Source organism: Poeciliopsis prolifica, unplaced genomic scaffold, assembly GCF_027474105.1.
Source record: "Poeciliopsis prolifica strain line A6 unplaced genomic scaffold, Auburn_PproV2 SCAFFOLD060, whole genome shotgun sequence".
NCBI classification, from domain to species: domain Eukaryota; kingdom Metazoa; phylum Chordata; class Actinopteri; order Cyprinodontiformes; family Poeciliidae; genus Poeciliopsis; species Poeciliopsis prolifica.
This window is the reverse complement of record NW_026562435.1, coordinates 1,281,682-1,301,985: the sequence shown is the minus strand read 5'-3', so window position 1 is coordinate 1,301,985 and position 20,304 is coordinate 1,281,682. Positions and strand designations below refer to the sequence as shown.

The window sequence follows — 20,304 nt, the reverse complement described above, 5'->3', positions numbered from 1 at the left end:
CACACGCACACACACACACACACACACACCCCACACACACCCCACACACACACACACACACACACACACACACACACACACACACACACACACACACCCACAAACACACACACACACACACACACACAACACACACCACACACACACACACATAGACTCTACAGAATCCTTTTCTTGGTGCATTTTTCAGACAATGACTGAACTATCTTAACTGAATATACAATTGCATCAGTCAATATCTGACTCCTAGGCAGAGACAAGTTACCTCACAATGTGCTCCAACCAATCATTGTAATTTTCTTTACATGTCATTGTATTGTTATAAACATGTTTTCACTGTGGGAGTGAGACCGTCTCTTCGCTCAGGAAGCTGTAAATAGGAAGGAACAAGGAGTGACATCTTGTGTGTGCATGAAAACCAGCCCTGGATTAGAAAAATGATGCTAAAACATAGTGGCAATGGAGAGAAACAGCTTTTTCCTCTCAATAAAGAAATACAAATAAGAAATTTTTAAAACCAGCCAGAATAAAAAAAAACAAAAAAAAAAACATTACAGCTGAAACAAACTCCATTCATCACACACAGCATGTAATTTGTGTGAAACTTATGTCAATTTATTCTCCAGTAGCTTGTCGGTGTCGGTGGATGAGACCTTTCCTCCACATAAAAACTTTTCAGCTAATTTTTCCATGTTTTCCAAAGTGTAACTCTGGCCAGAGTCTACTGCTCACAAATTCTGACCTTTAAATAAAAGCACAACTTTTGTCTTTTTTTTTTTTGGCATGACCAGTGCTGCAGTATACAACAAGCTTGCCAGCTGGTTAGACAGACAGATTGCTAACTAGCTGGATAGCTAGATAGACAGATAGGTAGATAGATAGATTTTGGTATTGTAGGATATAAAATACAATACTGATGCCTTTACCAGTTTTCTTTGCTTCTGAGCATCCATCTGTCCAAATACACTAATATCAAATGAAATTGCACTCAGAGGCTATACATTGGTCTCAAGGCCATTCATGTCAATAGTGCAGTGTTCTTTGCTCTTCTTCAGATATCTTGGAGGAATTGGAGGTTTCTTTTTGTCTGAAATCTGCTGAACACCTTCTTCAAGCTGCATTAGTCGAGCAACATCAGGCGGGACGAGCTTGTGTTTGACTCCTGAGGCAGGCGGTCGAACGTTCCCATTGTTGTTGTGGCAGTTCATTGTGGGTGGGGGATTCACTGGGATTTTAGCCTCACAAACCAGAGGAACCTGGACAGAACAGGAAAAGTATCCTCACAAAAGGCAAAAAACAAACAAACAAACAAACAAAAAAACAGTTTCTGGTTCTTTTTGTTTTTGTTTCTAGAAAATTCAATGCAGTAAAAATCAAAATCAACTGAACAGAGTAAAATTTTAAGCAGAAAGTTTTAAAGCAAATTCAGTCATCAATTCTCAATAGAAATGTGATTACAAGTGACCTCATCCACAAAGTGCACAAAAAATCTGCGGTGCCACATTTTGCACACAAGTCGGCGTGTATAAAAATGAACTTTGCGTCAAAGTTTGCGTAAGAATTCTCACACTTTTTCGCTGGCGTGAAAATGTGCGGCAATGTCAAACTTCTGTGGACAATAACAAACTACAAAGCATCAAAACTCACCTAAATACAGTGAAATCTGTATACATTGTGTTATTTAGATCAAACCCGATCTTTTCATGATTTTAATATTTTATTGTTTAAACTAGACAATAAAACCCATTTATCCTCAGACAATAACCTACCACACCCCCCCCACACACACACATACACGCATACACACGCACACACACGCACACACACGCACACACACGCACACACACGCACACACACGCACACACACGCACACCCAAAAAATAAAGAAAGCAAAAATAAAAGGATGCGAAAACCTCACTACGATGTAAAAAATAAATTTCCTCAGTTTTTGTTTCATAAAGATGTAATTTGTTCTTTGTGCCAAAGCAAATGAAATTTAGCTGTGAGGTCATTTCATTCTCACAAAAAATAAATAAATAAATAAAACATGGTTGGATCAGCAGATTAACTCCAAATGGTTTGATTATTTTTAAAGTGATGGAAGTTTGTAGCCAATCACATGTATTCAAGTAGCTGCATAAAGGTCAGCGGCTCACTGATGGAGAACATCACCAATGGATGGATTCAGAGGGAGCCATTGACCAGCGATCATAGTGATCTACTGAGAATGTTGATGATAGTTTATTACTGTTTATATTATTCCACACTGATCATCCTGGAGCACTGAGCAGAACTTATAGAAGGAGCCGTGCGGTACCGGTACCGGTCCAGCTGAGGACATTCTTCAGGGAGCTGCCCGCTTTGTGAATGAGCCTTATGGACAGAAAGCATCTCTATTCTGTAAATGTACAACTTATGCACATGATTCCACTGTTTATAATAAAGGTTTATCTTACCCTCTCTAATGACTCTGACTCTCTGTCTGTCTTTAAATCCCGGCTGGATGCTCTGCTGTTTGCACAATCTCTTTATTTTATTTTCTATTATTATTTGGAGTTTTTTATTTCTTTAAAATGTATGATTTTTTATTTTTATGACGTTACCCTATGTTCCCTGAAAGCACCTTTTAAATAATATATGCAGTTCTAAATTTTTTCTATACACCAAGTTTCAGTGTGAAACCTGTGCACTCTTTTATGCATGAAACTGAATCATTGACTTTGACTGAATCATTATTGAAGGAGGTTTGACAAAGAATTATGTTTTGCAAATTTAAAAACATGAATTTGATCCATGTTTAAAAAAACCAACACAAAATGTTTTTTTTTTTTCAATGAAAGGTTTTAAACATAAGTATAAGCAACCAAAGAATGAGAACCAACCCCATCTCCCTCTTTCATGAAGTCTTTCCTGCAGATGTGTGCCATGATGCCTGTGGCCAAAGCATCCCCCATTACATTTACCATCGTTCGGAATCTGTCCCTGCAAAGGAGACAAAGGGAAGCCGGATGAGAAATGCAGCAAAACGAAGCCGGTATGCTCAGCCTCATGAGTTTTTAGAGAATATTAGTAAAAAGAAGCATGACCTACAGTGCCCAGTCCACTGCAATGATGAGGGTGATGTCATCAGTGGGCAATCCAACAGATGTCAACACAATTACCATGGTGACCAGTCCAGCTTGTGGTATCCCTGCTGCACCGATGCTTGCTGCCGTTGCTGTGATGCTGGTAGAGATTTGGAAGATTAGCATTGTTCCAATGAAGGACTGAAATTAGCGACATAAGGTTTGTTTATGTTCTGCTACTTCACAACAAAAGTCATCTCAAGGGAGAAACACAAATATATATTATTCACAGCTGAGTTGTTCAAAGTGTGGGGAGTAAAACAGAGAACAGTAACTGAAAACTTTTAGTCAACTTCACGAAGACTATCGCAGTGACAAAATGAATAGATTTTTAGTACGTAAAGAGAATGTGAGTAAGGAGACAGAGCCTTGACCAAGCAAAAATAATAATAACAAAGAACAATGTAGAGTTAATCTGTGTTCTCTAGTTAATGGATGATGCTCTCTGGGGACAATAATCAAATAATTAGTCTCAGAGTTCAGCTAAAGTGTGACAATTTTCGAAAAGTTTATTTCTTTAAGACACTGTAATTCTGACAGTTTCAATAACTTTCTTCCTTCATTTGAATAAATGCAATAGGAAATACTATGAAATATGTTAATGATCTCTCCAAGTGAGTAAAAATACAAACTAGCAAATATATGATATATAGCAAAAAGGTTCTGGAAGTGTGCCGCATATCTGACATGATATGGTTTGTACAGACTCTACAGATCCAAACCCCTTCATTCAGAAATCTCCACTAAACTAAGAAGTGTGTTAAATAAGGTGATGCAAGCTACAATAACAAATCTCTGTAAAATGTACAGGTATTTAGAAGAAGCAACATCATTTGTTTGATCAGTTGTACTGGATTTGACAACAGCTCTGGAGTTATTTTAAATATCGAATTCAAAGACTTTATAAGGGCTTTAAGGTCCAAAATGTGAACTTCCCAGAAGCTGTGAGTTTGATCACAGCTCTTTTAAAAACACCAGATATCAGACATCAGGAGACTTTTCCTTTTCAGTTGAGTAATGCACAAATAAACTGCGACAGGACGAATATTAAAATAAGCCTTAGGAAAGTGCAGCTATGGTCACATCTTTTCAAATATATAATTGGTCGATGATTAGTCCTAAAAAGAAGATCAAATGTATGCCTCGTAATATTAGTGGCCACCATCTTGTTTTTGAAGTTAAAAGAGTCTGCAGCTTCATCACAGGAGGAGGTAATCAATCAGAAACAATTAAAACCTTCCATCTGATAATTAGTGTTAAAATGTCTCTACACATCCAGAATGTAAAGGCTCAACCGGAGCAGGGGGTCAATAAATTACAATTCTGTAAAATATATTTTTCATGCCTACTTTGAAGACCTGGCATTCTCCAGCTGATTACAATTCTAGTTCTCTTTAAAGACCACAGCAAGACTTCCCTCATGACCTTGGCGACCAACAATGCTAAAAACTGAGGAAATTAGAGGATGATTTTCCATTAAAATACAAAAAAAAAAAAAACCTTTCCTACTGTTGTGATGTTTCAAATTTAAAATGATCCCTGATTAGAAGTTAAATTTGTCTGAAGTAGAATAGTAATGTTAGAATGGTCAGAGGCTGGTTGTAGACCGATCTTGAGATTCTGACAAATAAACTGCAATGCAGGAAGTTCCAGGTATTTAAGCATAAGATGTAGTTGTGGAGTAAAATGAGAAAGGCGCTAACATTGGTAGTGGTAGTGTGAGCATCAGCCATAGAGGAAAAGATAAATAGGGATCGTTGGAATGTTATGACTGCTATGACAACTACATAGGATATGCTAACATATGTGAGCCTTGATTGTCAGCATATGTGAGCCTTGATTGTTTGGATTAAACAAACATTTTCCTCGAAAAGTAAAAATGTTTGCATGATGAAATAGTCAATTCAGCCAGAATTGAGGCCGCTTACAAAAATAAAACAGACATTCCACTGTTCATGACATGGTTTATGCTCAAGGTCAAAGAGCTGGTTCAGATCCTTCTGTGAGTTATTCACTGAACTACATTGTTAAGTTTGAACCAAATTTGGGACTCAGGGCTGAAAGCACCTCTGTTACCTACGTTTTCAAAAGTGAATTCTGAATCAGCTGACTTCTGCAGGGGTGAGCTGGCTCTGCGGGTGGAAGGAGTGATGTAGTTATGATTCATGGTGTGTGTGACCAGAGTGTGTGTGACCAGCAAACACCATGATTTACAAGATGAGAAGATTAAAGGTGCAGTGCTATGTATTTTCCAAGCACATAGTGCCATTTCCTAGAACAATTATGTAACTATGTTAACTTCTTTTGTTAGAAAAAAATGTTTATATCAAATATGGTTTTATTGAAATTTGGTTTCTTAATTTAACGCCTTGAAATTGGGCTTTTGTCTGTTTTGTCCTGCTCTTTCTGGAACTCCGGCTTCAAGAAGTCATCACAACATGGCTCCTCTATTAAGCCTTCAACAACAATTTTACCAGCGTTTCACAAACCTGCACATCTATACACATGCACACACAGACTCACAATCTTACGACTACAGACTTGTGCAAATTGAAAGCAGAAAAATACATTTGATCAATGGAAACATGAAAATTGTGAAACAAACACAAAAAAGCCTCACATTTTTAATTAAAAAGTTTGTGGGTTAGAAAGAGGTGGGCTTTCAACCTTTATGGAAAAACAGCAATGGAAACAATTTTTTTCACATCACACAAGAGATGTGATCAACAACAAGATGTTACTACTGGAGAAAACCTTGAAGAAGATGACAGGAAACCGTAGGAGGATGTTGGCTTGCCTTTGTTTTTTAGGACAATGTACAGCTGGCTCCACCAGAGTTCTCACAGCATCATACACTTTATGAAACCTTGTGTCACTGATAAATGCATAACTTTTCTATAAAATCACAGACTGCAATTTCCCCCAAATACTGCATATGTAGTCACTTCCAGGTATAAGCAGTTTGTCTCTACATTCCTGAATATTGTAATCAGAGGCTCTAGCCACACTATTGCAAAATTGTGTTTTTCGACATTAGTAGAACGAAGACATTTGTTTGTAATGCAAACGCAGCTAATGAGGATTATTTGCAAATTTAAATCTTGTAAATGTAATGTTAACAATATTCTTTTTGTATATTATATATATTTATATAAATTTTATGGTACAATACCAAACTCTATTGTACTCTCCAAAAGTGATGCATCACATATATTTACATTCTGTCATAGCTGCAGATTTAATAGCTTCTCAATCCATAATCCATAAAATAATTCCAGTGAGTCTCCAAGTAAATCAATGTATATATTTGACTCAATATAATACAAAATACTGTATATATAAAAACGACTTCTACTGATAAGAATAAAAGGTTCTGGAATAATAAGGGAATATTCAAGAATCATGTTGAATTTCTGATTGTGCTCAAATGATCGTTTCTTAGAATTTATGAGACTTTATTAAAACCTTCATGATATCTAAGAGTTTTTGCTGAAAAGGGGACTTAAAGTGAAATAGATGACATCATGAGAAAAGAATGTTTATCTGGAAATATTAAAGTACGTCAAGACATCAACCAAGATGTTAAGGCCAGAGGAACAGATGGGTCTTTAAGTGGATAATGACTCAACATGCCATCAAAATGTATAGTTTGTGGATCAAATCACTGACAAAATCAGTGGTTTGGACAGTCAGAAAAAGAGCCTTTTGTGTCAATACCCTATCTGGCTCACAGTGTTTATGCTTTTATAAAAGCTACTGGTTGGATGACATTCCATCTTTTATTCAATAAATTGAAAAAAATGAACATTTTAATTTATTAAAGTTTTATGAAAGATTTTGCGCTTTGGACCTACCATTATTCTAAACTCCTACCAGTCACATGTACATGTTGTTATAAAGCTGATACGATGTATCGTCACTGACCTGATAGTGATGATCTGGCCAAAATCCAGCTCATAATTATTAACTTGTGCAATGAAGATGGCCGCCACAGCTTCATAAAGGGCAGTGCCGTCCATATTGATGGTGGCGCCCACTGGGAGCACAAATCGGATGATGCGCCGGTCAATGTGATTGTTCTCTAAGAGGCACTTGAAGGTTATAGGCAAAGTGGCAGAGCTGAAGAAGACAGAAAAGAGGTGTCATTAGAAAATTTAAAATCCAAAATCAGATTACATCCTTTTATAGAAAAGGTCAAGAGGAAACCTTTTAAAAGAGGCCCAGAAACAAACGTAAAACATATGTTTCTACTTATCTCTTTTACCTGGAGGAAGTGGCCAGGGCTATAAGCAAGGCTTGCAGGATTCCCCGGATGTAAACGATGGGGCTCTTTTTGGTGATGAAGAAGTACATGGCAGGCAGGATGAACAAGCCATGCAACACCAACCCAAACACCACGGTGATGGCATAAAAACCCAGCTTCTTCCCCATTGCAGAGGGATCACTCATCTCCAGGATTTTACCAGCAACCAGGAAAACAATCCCAAATGGAAAGTACCTGGCAGGACGAAGTGTACACCTTTAAAGTCAGCTAATACATTTATGAGTGCAAACATTAGGACAACTAATAAGTGAAGATACATAAATATTTATGACCCTTTCTCACAGGATAAGAACTATTTTGCAGCCTCCACAACCACACACTGTTTAGGAAAGTGTCTGGATCTGTGAATTAATGAGACCTTCAGTGTGAAGGTATTTATGATGTTTTAACTCTTATTGCTCAGACACTTTGGTTGTTTTGCGCAACTGCTTTTAATGCTATTTCTTCATGATCTTGCATGATCTTGCAATGTTCTGCTGCAGGCTGAAGGCTGCAGCAGAACATTGATGCCACTACTGTGAGTGGGACATTTCATTTGTTGTTTCTAAGACCAACAAATGGTCTCTAATGGCACTTTATTAGGGACACATGTTCATTTCATGATGGTAGCAATTCAATGCATTTAGGGATCTACCTGTGGTGATGGTAAAGTTTAAACCGATCATCAGCATCTGGAAGAATTGTGGCTTTTACCCTAATCACCATCTATCAACCAATCAGAGGAAACATCTTATTCAGGCATCCAAGCAACAAGCCCCGCCTACTTGCACAGTTTTGGGGAAATTGTAGCCGGCGATTTTACAGAAGAGCAAAGGAGTCAACACGTTCAAACAAAACACAACTTTTTCTGAACTGTGTGAAGCTATGAGAGCTCTGGTAGAACCAGCTGCTCTGTGTCTGAAAAAACTGAATCAAACCATCATCCTCCTACTGCTTCCTGTCATCATCATTTTTTCTGTCAGTAGTAACATTCAGCTGTTTAACTTGTGACTCATGATTAGAAAAGTGTTTCCATTGCAGTTTTGTAAAATACATTTTTTTTGATACAGCTGTAAAACCGCCTCATTCTATCACAAAAACATTTCATTGGAAAGCATTGTTTTTTTTTAAAGTGCTGTTTCCAATAAGCAAATTTACTTTTGTGCTTTCAGTTTGTGCAATTTTGTGGGAACTGGAAACGCAGCTGGTATGGATGAAAATCTCTAAATGATCTTCCTGACTTCTTGCTGAATTTATGCCACAAAATTTAAAAGCAAAATACCGGCTTGCTAATGGCAACGTGTGCTTAATAAAGCAGTGAGCGAGTATCATTAGGTTCAGCAATGCTGAAACTAATGATACCCAACAAAGTCAGCGCATTCAATTGAACAACCAAGGTCATGACTAACAAATTTAGTCATAACATGAGTTCGTCTGCAACATGAGAGGATGCAGATGAAGGAAATTTTTTTCGCAAAGCCTCAACCACATGCAATTTTCTTTTTTCCTCTAATGGGAAGAAATGCTTTTAGGTTCAACTAGTAGAACAGATGAGTGTATAAAAAGTTTTTTTTTTGTCATATGTAGAGCCTGAGCTGAATCCTCCAGCTGCATATAGTTTTTAGTGAGTGCAGTGCTGAAACACAATGCACAGCAGCTTTTCCAGCCCGTCCCACAATGCACTGCCAAGACCCCAACACACTGCCACAATAGCAAGTCACCGTAAACCTTAGAAGACAAGGAGATTCAGCAACCACTTGTAAAAGAAACACCGTCTTTCTTCTGTGTTAGCAATCTTTTGGTCACATAGTAATGTTCTTTATTTCATCTTGTTCCGAGCTTGTGTTTTATTTGTTTGCATTTTCTGCACTGTGTGATGTAATATGAATGAATGTTTCACTTGTTCATTCACTGATTTATTAAGTCCTCTGTGTACTGAAGAAATCTTTACAGAGCTATTTTGTGCACCACCAATTTATAAATGCATACAATGTAGCTATTCAACATAAAACAAGTTTTATTATGCTATGACTTCATGGATAATGAAAACCAGTAGAATATTTCCATTATTTCCATTGAATATAGCTGATGAAAATATTACCTTCTCTTCCTATTGGTCTCAGTTGTTGCCATTCAGTTCCTTTTTTTATATCTGCTGTCTGTGTCTCTTTTTAATTCAGTTCATGTTCATTCATTATGAATAAAGTCCTTGAAGAATTATTCTCTAAAGTTTACTAAATTCTTTTCTTTGAAATGTAAAGAAAATGTGTTTCAATGTTCAGTTTTCTCTGTACTCCCTGTAACACAAAGCTTTAAAGCTGCAATGTGTAACTTTTATTGAAAATAAGTTGTTTTTTTTTCACAGTCTGTGAAAACCAATCAAGCTCCTCTGCTTCAAACCAAAAACAACCAATCAGAGCCAGGGGGAGGGCCTTAGTGCTGTCACATGCTGGTGTATGTGCTGCTAAATGTGCTAATAGTGGAGAGATGACTAACTATTACATGAAAACTGTTTATCTGCTGTCATTGGTCGCCATGCTAGCCAGTCTTAGCATTCACGGCAGGCTTTGATAACTGGCAACGGTGAGGCCCACCTCCTAGCTCTGAATGGTTGTTTCTAGTTAGAACTGGGAGCACTGGGAGAAGGCAGAGGCGCTATATTTTTTCACAGATTATCTGTCCCATAATAAACTGTCACAACACAGCGACAGTTTCAACAAATATGTATCAAGCTTCAACAGAACCTATACTTATATGTATGTATAAGTATCATTAAAGGCCCTCACCATATGACAATGGCCACAATTCTAAGAACCGCTTCATTCAGACTTTGGCAGAAGTTGACCAAGGCGCTTCCATTGGGGCCCATTCTTCCTAACATGATGCCTGTCAAAACAACAGGATGTCAAAAACACATCATTCTGAAATGGTTCCAAATCCCAAACTTAGTTGGAACACGTACCCATGGTGGCCGAGAAGATAACAATCCCGAGGACGTTCATTCCGTCACTAGTTCCTTCACGAGTGCGCACCAGCACGTCCGGAGGTGGGGTGAGGTCAAGAGCAAAGTTCTGGACGTCACTGCCGTTATCGTCCTGGATGCCGTAGATGAGCGGCCGCCGTGTGGTGGACTCTGACTGGGCCTGACTCACCGTCGGCTTTGGCTTGATGATGAGCTGGCTCCGTGTTTGGTACTGTTGTCAGGGGAGATGGTGACACTTTTCATGAGGTTGAATAAATTGTGTTAAGATCTTTTTGAACCAGAACATACAAATGGATTTCAGGGAAATTTTCTCAAGCATTTCAACTGAAATGATCTGGAAACTAAGGTGATATTTTGACAAACAGCTGAATGAAAAACATTGCTTTTCAACAGAGGTTGCAAGCAGAACTTTATTTTGAGCCCCTTTAGAATTTTAGCAGATTTATTTCAAACCACCACAGATCTTAAGGTAATGTAAGGAGCCTCCTCTGAAATCTGACAGATTCAATAATCCATATTCAGCACATATTAAAGATTATTTTTGAAGCTCTTTCATGACATTAGTTAGAGTAACACCCAGTATTTCGATGATGTATGCAATACTTAAATTAACCTGGTCATTTCAGCTGAATTTGCTGTTTTATCTCCTTCAGTATTTAAAATCCCTGTTAGAAGTTACCTTTCATTGTTTCATATTCCAGTTTTATTCCCTTTTAATCTCATATATTTTAATTAATTTTGGAAAACTGTTCATTTCTATGGTTTTATGTTTCCAACTTGGAAATGTCCTAAAATCTTCCAACCTCTGATTTTACAACAATTCAGATTGATTTGTTGTATTTCACCTCTTCTGTTATTATCTATTAAAGCTATGTTCAGTCTGACTTCATCAGTTTCTCACATACTTATGAAGTTTTCTTTCCAGTAGTTGGTTATTGTTAATGTCTTTATTTAAACTAAAAAAAAAAAAAAAATCTACAATTGACAGAGGAACAGTTGTACCTTCAAAGAACTCTGTTGAATCTTACCTGCTGAAAAGTGGCCTGGACCAAATTTGATGGGAACATATTTCTGCAAAGGAAGAAAAAGAAAGAAAGATGTTAAAAACACACACACACACACACACACACACACACACACACACACACACACACACACACACACACACACACACACACACACACACACACACACACACACACACACACACACACACACACACACACACACACAAAGTAACTTGGTTCTTTCTGTAGTGAGGTCTGTTTTATTATGTTAATCTTTTTTTACGGTTTACAATTATGGCTACATTTTGTGCTCCAAACTATTATACTCATGAAACTTCAATCAGACATAACAAGCATATTTTTAAAGAGTAGAGTCTTTGAGTGATTTGGACAAAATAAGAACACCATGTAAACAACTGTGAACTTGCTCCAAGGAGACTAAATTCATCTCACAGACAACTGATTAAAATGAACTCATTTACAAAAGGTCTATCACTCCGTCTCTCTGGGCTTATAAAACTACACTCAGCTGGTGTCAGGAAATCCAAATCACTCTTCAATAAACATTTCCTTTGGTGTTTTGTTGCATGCTGTAGCTGAAGTTGTGCAGCTGAATCAGTAAGAATCAATGACTTTAACAGAGAACATCAGAGACAGTCTCTCCTCAGCCCAGACTAAACTGAGCTGAACTTAAAATATGAAGAAAACGTCTTGTTTTAATTAAAAACCTCATTTGTGTTCTGTGAAAAGAGTCTCCACAGCTCACAAGGGCTGAACAAGATGGCAGTCAATGCCAGTTCCAGAGCGGAGTCAGCAGCAACCTTGACCCTGCATTTATAAACCTCATTTAGAAACCAAGGATGTTCATAAAATACAAGCTGCAGGAAGATTATCTCCTCCTGCTAATCTACTGCGATAGGAGATAAGATGTGTTTAATAAATGATAAACAATCAGACATATACAGTACTAAATTGGGGCCATAAGGTTTAAAGAATGGAAACTGAACAAAAAGCTGAACAAATAATTTGAAAGTAAAAAAAAAAAAAAAAAAAATATATATATATATATATATATATATATATATATATAATATATATATATATATATATATATATATATATATATATATATATATATATATATATATATATATATATATATATATATATATATATATATATATATATATATATACATGTGTGTGTGTGTGTGTGTGTGTGTGTGTGTGTGTGGGTGGGTGGGTGTGTGTGGGTGTGTGTATTTTTTCAGTTTCAATTTCATCCTGTTTCCATAAATATTTCACAGTCAACTGTTACTTATGTCATCTGGACTTTGGAGTAGTGGAGACATCTGACCTGTGTGGCAGACAGATGGATGAATCTGTCTTGGTATATGGAGCAGTATGACTGAGTGTTTTGTGTCAAGTGTATAGTTTGGTTCAGAGGAGGGATTATGAATTTTTTTGACGTTTCAGAAAAAGTATGTTGTTCAAAGCTTCAACATACTGAGACATTTTGCTCTCAGCGTCATGGAAACAGTTTAAGGACGGCCCCTTTCTGTCACTACGTGATCAAGTTCAAGAAGGAGTTTGGACCTTGCTCTGACAAATTACCCTCTGGAACATTTCAAATGGAGGCCTTCTCGTCCAGCATCAGTGTCTGATCTGACAGATCAGTCAGATATTCCCATGAACAAACTTCTAAACCTCAGGGATGAACGGGCCAACATCAAATTCAACCCTAAATAATAAGAATGTCACTTTAGCTTGAGTGAGTTTGAAGGCATAGAAGTGAATAATTTTGTCGCTGCAGTTAATACTTATTTCCTTTTTATCAATTTTCTTAAGTGAAATAGGTTGTTATAAGTGTTGTGTTTATCAGTATCATCTACAAGGTGCTTTTTTCCTATAACTGTCATCATGTGTGCATCAAACATAACTACATGCTTAGTGAATGACCAGTATTTCTTCTGTTAATTCAAAAGAATCTTATTAGAAACTGTTTTTTACAGCCAACAGTAATTCAAAATATGATCTCATGCCTGATCGACATGCAGCTCCGTCTGCCTTGTGGCTTATCCATGTGTTCTTAAGCACACTGCAGATGGACAGTAATGCCCTCATGGATTTCTCCTGACATGCCTCAGACAGCCGTCCTTAATCTTTAGTGCTGTATTGATGGTGAGCTCACTCAGATTAATGTAAGACAATAACAAAGATATTTAGGGACAATCTCTGATGTGGCAACTGAAGCAAGAACACAAGCAAGTACGGGCAGGGAATTAGAGTGGTCAATGAGGCTCCCATGATTCTGTGGTAAGATGATCAAATCCATATAGCTAACTCTCCCGGGGGAAGGAAGAAACGGCCTTGATCTTCTCTGTTTCTGCTCCGTGTTGGGTGGATTTCCAACCAGCACAGAAATAGTTAGAAATAGTTTGGCTGATAATATCAGCTGAGGGGGTTGAAAACTCAGTGGACTTCCTGTTCTTCATGACGAACCATGAGTTTTTAATAGACTCAAGATGTTTTTTGAAGGACATTAGGATGGTTTGTTATGGTTTTATATGGGGAGTGGGGAGCCGAGGAGACGACAGCATATCCATGAACTGGACTGTGCAGATGGACATGTTGGTTGTAATGGTCAGGCCAAAGAAGTAAGACGAATGTAGAGGACGAGGTGCTGAACATGGCAGAGAAACAGCGACGAACAGCAGATAATCCAGAATGTTCTGTGAGTGGAGGCTCGTTCAGCTGATGCACCTTGAATTTTCTAGTTTCAAACTTTCAGGTTGTGTTGGGTCAAATTTGCAACAAAAACTTGAGAAATATGCATTAAAGCTCTGAGCCTCAGTGAGGCCGACTCATTAGTCTGTGAATAAACATCCAGACTTTTTTTTAACCCTGTGGAAGTTTCCTGAGATTGTACATAGCCTGTTTGGAGATTATCTGACCGATAGATTTCACCTTCCACAGTTGTAGTTGTGTATTTTAGGATTTCTCCATGAAACAGACAGTTTCAGAACACATTTGGACCTGGGTTATCTTCTACAGACTCATAGATAAGAAGCAAAAAAGAAGACGAAATGTTGACTGTGAGCTGCACTAAATTACAGTTACTTTTATGCAGTGAGTTGAAAATACAGTCTGAGCTTCATTCTGAAGCTCAGACTGCTGCTGTCTCACCGGATTAGATCCAGCAGAGCGTCGGCAGAACTCATGATGTGCTTGCCGCTGTCCTCAGAGTCCTCCTTCTGGGCCGCTCCGCCCGGGTGGATGATGGACACCATCATGATCCCCACGATCACGGCCACAAACGTGGTCCAGAGATAATATGACACGGTGATCAGGCCGAGCCGACTGGAGCACTTGGCATCGAGGGCCGCCAGTCCAGACATCAAGCTGCAAGAAAGAAGAGTGGGATGTTTTTTATTTGTTCACATCACACAGAATCAAACGCTGTTTGCTGCTGTTCAATTACATATTCTTTCTTGCTGATTTCAAGCAAATTAAGCTTTTTCTAAACGCTGAAGGTTTTCAGGGCTTTGGGTGTTCACAGATAAATAGGATTTACCAGAGTGCTGCTTTCTTTAGGAATAACAGAACCATTTCATTTTTCAAGTTCACTTTTTAATTTAGCATTTTTATTTTGTTTTCAGAAATACATCCTCATATTTGCCCAACACATGGATATAGTATAGTACACCATGAAGAAGGCAACTTCCTGTCATCTTCTTCATCTTTTCCACCAGTAGTAACATCCAGCTGTTGATCATGTAACTCGTGTGACATGAAAAAAATGTTTCCATTGCAGATTTGTGAAATATTATACATATTCTGATATGGCTGAAAAACCACTGCTTCCTACTGCAAAAACTTTTGATCAAAAATGTGTTTCCATTGAGTAAATTTATTTTTTGTAATTTCAATTTGCGCAAACCTATGGCTAATGGAAAAGCAGTCAGTGTGACTGAAATTGCTGCATTCACCCACAGTGAATCGATAAGTTACTCATTCAGGACAAACTCACATATTAGCAGAAACCTAAGAAATAAATAATGTTTTCACATGTGAGTAACAGAAGCATGAGATGATTTTTTATTTTTTACATTGAATTCAGCCAACAGGCCGCTTCAACACGTGACTAAAAGCGAGTCTTTAACGTTTCTTTAATGACTGAAGTGATTAGAACCATTTGGAGAATTTGCAGTGGATCTTTTTCTTGGGTTCTGTTTAGCGATTCTTTTTATGAACATCTGAATCAGTATCTGACTATTAGGCGGCTTGAAATGCAGACCTACAGTTGTTGCTTTGATGAAACTTCAATGAGAGACATTTGATGCATCGTTGGTGATAGTAATGATAACAGCGCACATCTCCAGCTTTTATTACTGAATGCAAAAGTTAGATTTCCTTAGAGTCAAGGCTGTAATTAAGTATTTTTGCACTGAGGCATGAATCACATTTCAATCAACAGAAAGGAATAATAAACTGTGAGCTTCGATTATTATAGAAAGGAGAAGGATGATTGTTGTGTTTCACTAAGAAACAAAAGTGTTTTTTTCTGTCACGATTCAGTGGAACTTGATTATTAACGCTGCTGTCTGTTCCTTTACTGGGATCAGACCAAAGAACAGGAGCAACTTCTGAATTCAGCCAACAGGCTGCTCCTTTTAAACATGCATCTTTTTATAACATGCATTTGTAACATTCTTCTGTAAATAGTAAAGCATTATGTTATCTGTGGGGGAAAAAAAGTACTTTCATAAGCGTTACAGGAAGACATACAAATACATGCCTTGTTGTAAAGTTGAGTTCATGCAAACAACTCATTTCAGCATTGAATTCAAATGCCATCTTTTCAATATATTAATAAGCATTTGAACACATTTTATGAGTTTCTTTGCTTCAGCATGTGCAACATTTCAACTATGTTAAATTATTATTAAGTTATGCACATAAGCAGAAGTATTTCAGATTATAATAAAACATTCTGCTAATAAACCAAAAAGAAGCAAACAACTGCATCTGTAACCATCTGGTGACACTTTGGATAAAAAAAAACATGTCAAACTGCCTTAAGTAGCTGGTCTCACTATTGGACTACATGGTCACTATCTTAGTTAACAGACCAACGAAGAGGCCAAAAGGTAAAACTGGACAAAGTTTTACCTATGAAACGAAGCTTAGGACAGAAGATCTATCAACATTAACTGATAGTGCACTGTAAAACATTTGAAGGTGGTTTAACTTGAAATTGAAAGTTTTCCTGCTGCCTTGAAAATGCTATTTAGTCAACATAGTTGATCTAACAACAAGACACCAGTTGTCTAAGCATTGTTTCTTAAGCTCATTAAACTTAATGCTGCAATTAAATCCAAATAATTATTTCACAATATACAAGAAAAAAACAACTGCCCTCACCTGGTTAAAGGACACATTTCTCTATTATGTGCACAGTCCTTTAAACTGTGCACATCTTTTCTTTAGGATTGTGACAAATTCAACAAATTTGTATGTAACTTTTTCTAAAAGTTACACACTACATCTCCAAAAAGTTCTTGTTTCAAATTGCATGAAGAAATGTTGTGATCTGAATTTCACTAAACATCACAATAAACTCTGCTGTGAAATATTTAGTGTGAACAGGACATTTTCTCTCCAGCTTTGCATTTAAATGAACATTTTCCTTCATAACACACAAGAGTGAGATCAATGGAACACACTCCATCTGCACATACATTCTGGTTTATTCAACTGTTGCAGATTTGACTAAATGAATTACATATAACACAACTTACTAGTGTAAGTTTATCTTTCACAAACTCACACATTTAGGTTCAAAATCTAAAACTTGCTAAATTTATTTGACAGAAGATAGAAGACATAACTAAATGTTTTACAGTGTTGTCCACTCCTTAAATCTTGATGTCAAGTGGAACGGAATGGACAAAAGTCAGATGAAGTTCTCATTTTTTAAATTCATGTAGGGGACAATTAATGTGGAAACAGGTTTTCAGGTCAGATGAGGACAAAACTGAACTTTTTAGCCTTCACTAAAAATGTCACATGAGACAGATCAAAATCTGAGGCACAATGAAACCATAGCAGAGCTTGGTGGTTTGATGTTTATCACATAAAAGCCACAGAAAATACATAAGAGTTTGGGACACAATGTGAAAAAGTTGCAGCCCAGAGGTGTTGATTCTGGCCACTGCAGAATTGTGGGCAGGTTTGGCGGGGCGGTGAGTGCAGGTACCTGGACACGACAAGCGGCAAAATGAGCATCTTCAGCATCCTCATGAGGAGTTCACCAGGAAACTGGAAGTACTTCACCTCCTGCCAGGAGTAGAGCACAGGACACCGCAGGGAGAGGTTCATTAAGGAAGGATAAGAAAAGAAATCTAATGACATTTAAGAAAAGGTTATGATTAATAATAGAGGATGGTAAAGTAACTTCTGAATAGTCTCTAAATGTTCCACCTTACACGCAACCAGAGCAATGAACAAAAATCAGGCTGGTGACATTGATTTTCTTTTTGTAGTTAAAAAAACTGGTGCACATTACAGGCATGGCAACCCATTAGAAAGTTTTTTGATTTTCTTATTGATCCCTTTGCCCCAGAGACGCCTTCTTTTTGAAGACAGTTACAAACCCCCTCCAAAAAAAAAAAAACAAGCTCCTTAATTTTCTTTATGGTAAATGATCTGTGTTGGACAAGTACTTTATCAAATCAGATGATAATCAGGTGCCAAATATAACCGTTCAACTCTCCGCAGTCTCAGTGCGAACTCATCATCTCTTCAGTTCATGAAATCACAAGAAGGCTGCTGGAAAATGGCAACCTGGGCAGAACTGCACACGCAGCAAAAGGTTCAGGATAACTGATGTGAACAGAGCAGACAAATTCTCATAGAGTTTCTCTGAGAAGATCTGCCAAACGAGAACCACTTGTTAACTTACAAGCTGTTTTGATTTCCACCCCAAAAGAAGATTAGCAGGGAATTTAAACTGATCTTTACCAACACAGACGTGAAGCAAATTAGAACTAAATGACAGGTTAGTTTTTACAGTTACTAAAATTAATTTGACAGAAATAATATCCAGTACAACTCTTTATCATTCACCTCCTTTAAACTGTGCACTCTTCCTCGATCAAGCACAGATTTGTTGTGTTCATCTTTTGATGAAACGCTGTTGATCTAAGAAATCATGACTGTAATTTTAAAGCATCCATCCAGTGATGCATAAACTTTTCAAGCATTTCAATAAGCTAATTTTTTATGCACAATAGTTACTCTTTTCATTTGAATTTCTTTATTTACTGATATGATAACTTTCTAACTTGAATGATCCCAAGCAGTAACACCATCTTAAAACAGTTGCTCATTTTCATTGACATTAGTTAGAATTTGACATAAGATGATTCTGTTTTTTAAACCTGTGTTCATTTTCAGACAGTCAGACAGTTATCACTATAACATCTGACTGGCTTTACTGGATCCAAGACAGAGTTCAGGGTTATAAAAATCAATGCAGCAAAACCAAAAAAAGCAAACAAACAAAAAAAATCCTGACTTGCTCACTTTTTTCGGCAATTTTAAGAGGTTCTGATTGGAAACGAAGGTATGTGCAGGTTTTACCCCAACCAGACAGTCTGTTCCAGGCTTTTGACGATTCAGATTCTGGCTGCTTTCTGCTCAAATACAGCTTTCTATTTGCTTGTGGTTTGAGGTTTCAAGAATATCTGTTCAGAGAAAAACATGAACATTCCCAGAATATTATTTGCTATCAACTAAAAAGTCTGTTTGATAACATTTTCAAAAGCCTATAAGGAGTATATGGAAGATTAGCTGAATCAGAGACAAGATTTATATTTTAACCAAAATGTTCATTTTGAAAATACTGTCATTAGAATGTGTATTGAAAGGAGTCAAATACAGTATGGTAATATATAGTTCACAGTGTCAAACATGATCTTTTGACTGAATAAAAGAACATTTGAAGGTTAGTTAACTTTACTTGAATCAACTAATCAATGCAAACAAATCGCAATTATAAGGTACACAGACAGCATCCCCATGGACTCTTCTGTTTCTTTTTGTCTCTCTGCTCTGTCTTCTCAAACTCCAAGTCATACTGAACCAGGTTCTGGTTCTGCTGGAGGTTTCTTCCTGTTAAAGGGGAATTTGGCTTTCCTCTGTGGCCACATGCATGCTCAGCATAAGGGATTGCTGTAAAGTGAAGCAATTTTCTGTTACTCCTGTTGGCCCAGGAGGAGAGAATGATCAGTGACTCGATGCAATCTGCTGAGTTTCCTTTGTTTGAAAACAGAACTGAACTGAACTAAATGAACTGAACTGTTTGATTAGTTAGAATGTGCATGTGATGAGCTGAAATGACTTGTTTCTGAAGTGCCTCGAGTTTAGTGTAAAATGGTGCTATATAATTGAACTGAATTCAATTGAAAGATGCTAAGCACAGTTAATTTTTGGAATTAAATATATATTCTTAAAACTTACAAGGCCTGAGGACCGATCCCAGAAAGTTTAAAAAGTCAACATCAAATTATTTTGTCTTTATTTTAATGAATAAAAACCCTTTTAAAAGCTTCTGCTCTCTCTCTCTCCATCTCTTTCTCTCTCTCTCTCTCTCTCTCTCTCACACACACACACACACACACACACACACACATACACACACACACACACACATACACACACAGTGATATCATCTTTCCTCCTCATATAAATACTGAATTACTTCTCACAGCAGGTAGGCCTCTATGTGTTATGATCTCCTCATCTAACCCACTTAGAAAAGAAAAGGCACTTGAATGACTGCCAGAGGAAATATCAGTCAAACTGAGCATCTAGAGACTAGGGT

At 37.2% G+C, this 20,304-nt stretch overlaps 1 protein-coding gene across 1 annotated transcript in view; it reads right to left on the bottom strand.

Annotated features, from left to right (window-relative positions):
• Positions 1 to 150: 150 nt before the first annotated feature.
• slc1a7b (solute carrier family 1 member 7b) overlaps positions 151 to 20,304 on the bottom strand; it is a 34,124-nt gene continuing 13,970 nt past the window's right edge. Inside the window, exons 2-11 of the mRNA XM_055060549.1 lie at positions 17,677 to 17,756; positions 14,604 to 14,819; positions 11,440 to 11,482; positions 10,391 to 10,622; positions 10,215 to 10,314; positions 7,390 to 7,623; positions 7,050 to 7,244; positions 3,091 to 3,225; positions 2,883 to 2,982; positions 151 to 1,256 (exon numbers count right to left, since the gene is read on the bottom strand). Coding sequence (XP_054916524.1) covers positions 996 to 1,256; positions 2,883 to 2,982; positions 3,091 to 3,225; positions 7,050 to 7,244; positions 7,390 to 7,623; positions 10,215 to 10,314; positions 10,391 to 10,622; positions 11,440 to 11,482; positions 14,604 to 14,819; positions 17,677 to 17,756 — 1,596 coding nt within the window. The 3' untranslated portion in view covers positions 151 to 995. The remainder of the gene's footprint in view (positions 1,257 to 2,882; positions 2,983 to 3,090; positions 3,226 to 7,049; positions 7,245 to 7,389; positions 7,624 to 10,214; positions 10,315 to 10,390; positions 10,623 to 11,439; positions 11,483 to 14,603; positions 14,820 to 17,676; positions 17,757 to 20,304) is intronic.